The 2,606-nt window shown below is 34.4% G+C and overlaps 1 protein-coding gene across 1 annotated transcript in view; it reads left to right on the top strand.

Annotated features, from left to right (window-relative positions):
- Positions 1-421: 421 nt before the first annotated feature.
- LOC106942100 (C-type mannose receptor 2-like) overlaps positions 422-2,606 on the top strand; it is a 6,215-nt gene continuing 4,030 nt past the window's right edge. The window contains exons 1-3 of the mRNA XM_015025282.1: positions 422-490; positions 684-1,073; positions 1,160-1,507. Of these exons, the coding sequence (XP_014880768.1) occupies positions 457-490; positions 684-1,073; positions 1,160-1,507 (772 nt within the window). The 5' untranslated portion in view covers positions 422-456. The remainder of the gene's footprint in view (positions 491-683; positions 1,074-1,159; positions 1,508-2,606) is intronic.

The following is a 2,606-nucleotide window of genomic DNA, read 5'->3' as shown; positions in this document are numbered from 1 at the left end:
TTTTTTTTTTTATTTATTTATTTATTTATTTATTTATTTATTTATTTATTTATTTATTTATTTATTTATTTATTTATTTTTTCATTCATTGTGCACCCCTACAATGACACTGCACCCTCCCAAGGGGGCGCACTACACACTTTGGGAACCACTGCCCTAAAATATTTCATATTGTGTTTTCATGGCAAAAATGTTATTCCTCCTGGTTTGAATATTTAAATGACAAATATTCAAATTGCTTCTCTTCAGACACGTGTGTCTGAAACACAACATTTAATACTGATTCAACAAAAAAGATGAATGATGTTCATCCCTTCTATTAACATCACTTGTGAAAAATTATCTAATGTTATTTCTCTGTCCAGTGGAGGAAGAGCTGCAGCTTTTCACTGTTTAAATGTTCTTCATCCAACAGAGACAAACTGCTGGAGGAAAATAATTCATCTGACAGCAAAGATGCAGTGGAGTCTGATTCTGCTCTTCCTGATGGGTAAGTTGATCTGAAACACAACTAGACTCTCTGGTTTCTGTCACATTACCCAGAGTTGGACTCTGAGGAGATCTGGATGACTTGTCACACAGAAATTAAAATGAGAACACCTGTTTTGTTTTTGTAAAGACAAAGTGATTTAAGCTAGCAGTCATTATTAAGTACTAAATAAAAAACATGTTTCATATTTCAGCTCAGTGTTGTTTCATTGACTGTCAGCTCTATCAGTTTCACTACATTAATGAGAATAAGAACTGGACTGAAGCTCAGCAGTACTGCAGAGAGAAACACACTGACCTGGTCACAGTGACTAACATGAAGGACATGAAGAGACTCATCAACATCTCAGCTGGAGATCAGAGGGAAGCTTGGATTGGTCTGAATGATCAAAAACATGGTAACAGAACTTGGCGCTGGTCTCTGCCTGGAGTGGAGTTTAATGAAAGTGAGACAACGTGGGACACAAACGAACCAAATGATGGAGGAAGTCAAGTAATATATCAGAACTGTGTGATTGTGAATAAATATCTCAAATGGACAGACGACCAGTGCCAAACTTTACGTCATTTCCTCTGCTATAATGGTGAGAATATTAATCTATTTATGAATTATTTTTATATGTTTTTTGTCCAAACAAGATAAACATAAATATGTTTGATTACTCCACAGAAACTAATACAACCCATAAATATCACTTGATTAAAGAGGAGAAGTCCTGGCAGGAAGCTCAGAGTTACTGCAGAGAGAATCACACAGACCTGATCAGTGGAACGAAGCAGCTACAGGATGAAGAAGTGAAGAAATTGATGAACTCTACAAGTGATCACACATACATTGGTCTGTTCAGAGACACCTGGAGGTGGTCAGATGGAAGCAGTTTCTCTTTCAGACACTGGAATCCAATATTTAACAATCACAATCCCAACAGTGGTCAATGTGCCATGACTAAGTTTGATGGTGAAGGCAGATGGACGAATGTGAGCTGTGATAATAAAAAACCCTTCATCTGTTATGATGGTGAGTCGTTAGTTCAAATATAAGTTTATTTAAACATTATTACAGTGAATAGTTTTCTAATTCATGTTTTAAGTTTTAATTCTTGCATGTCACAGATAATGTCATTGCATCAAACAAAAGCCTCAACATTTGATCAGTATCAGAGGCACATAGTACATTCACATTTACTTTAATTAGTTTTTTGGGTTAAAAGTACCTTCAGTAGTAGTTTTAAACCCTAATATATTGTAATTTTACTTGAGCTATATTATTATAAAATAATATTATTCTCTATAGAGTAACATTTGTTGATATTCATTGAATAAAGGCCAAACATATTTTAAAAACTCTCTGGACCCAGAAACAAACCTGCAGTTCCTGTTCCAACACAAACTCTATTGTTCTCATGTTATTTTTGACCTGCTGAGCCATTTGGAGGTCAAGTAAAAATACATTTAACACTGGAAGGACTTTACCTATTTATAACATATGTTATAAAAAGGTAAAGTCCTTCCAGCTGTTCCTACTGTTTAGTATGAGTTTATATGTTGAGGAAAATTTATTTAGAAATGTGTTTCTTCTGCCTAAATGTTTTATTTTAAATTTATTTTATACATTTGGATCATTTCAATTATGTTTGTCTTCAAAATATGACAATTTGCACACACCTTTATATTTTTGCTAGTATCATGACGTCATCTTGAAATGATAAATCAGATGTTATGATCAGTTACTCAGTACTAAAGTATCTATTTTATCAAATGTTTATACTTGAGTCATTTCTTAGGCAACTACTTTTCATTTTACTTGACAATAATTCATGTGAAGTAGTGCTGCTCCTACTGGAGGACATTTTTTATTTACTCTACCACGTCTGGTTTAGGACCAAAGACATAACTGTTTTTGTCAAATTTGTTCTTTATTATGATATTGTAATATTTGTGTTGATCAATTCTGTGACAGATAAAGTGATCCTGATCAAAGAAAATAAAACCTGGGAGGACGCCTTGTACTACTGCAGAGATCACCACCATGACCTGGTCACCATCACCAACATGGATGATCAGAGATGGATCCAGGAGAAAGTCAAGGAGGCATCGACTGATTATGTCTGGTTGGG

The sequence above is a fragment of the Poecilia latipinna genome, unplaced genomic scaffold (genome assembly GCF_001443285.1).
Source record: "Poecilia latipinna isolate Pla-1442-1.1 unplaced genomic scaffold, P_latipinna-1.0 Scaffold4042, whole genome shotgun sequence".
NCBI lineage: Eukaryota > Metazoa > Chordata > Actinopteri > Cyprinodontiformes > Poeciliidae > Poecilia > Poecilia latipinna.
This window is presented reverse-complemented; position numbering and strand designations above follow the sequence as displayed.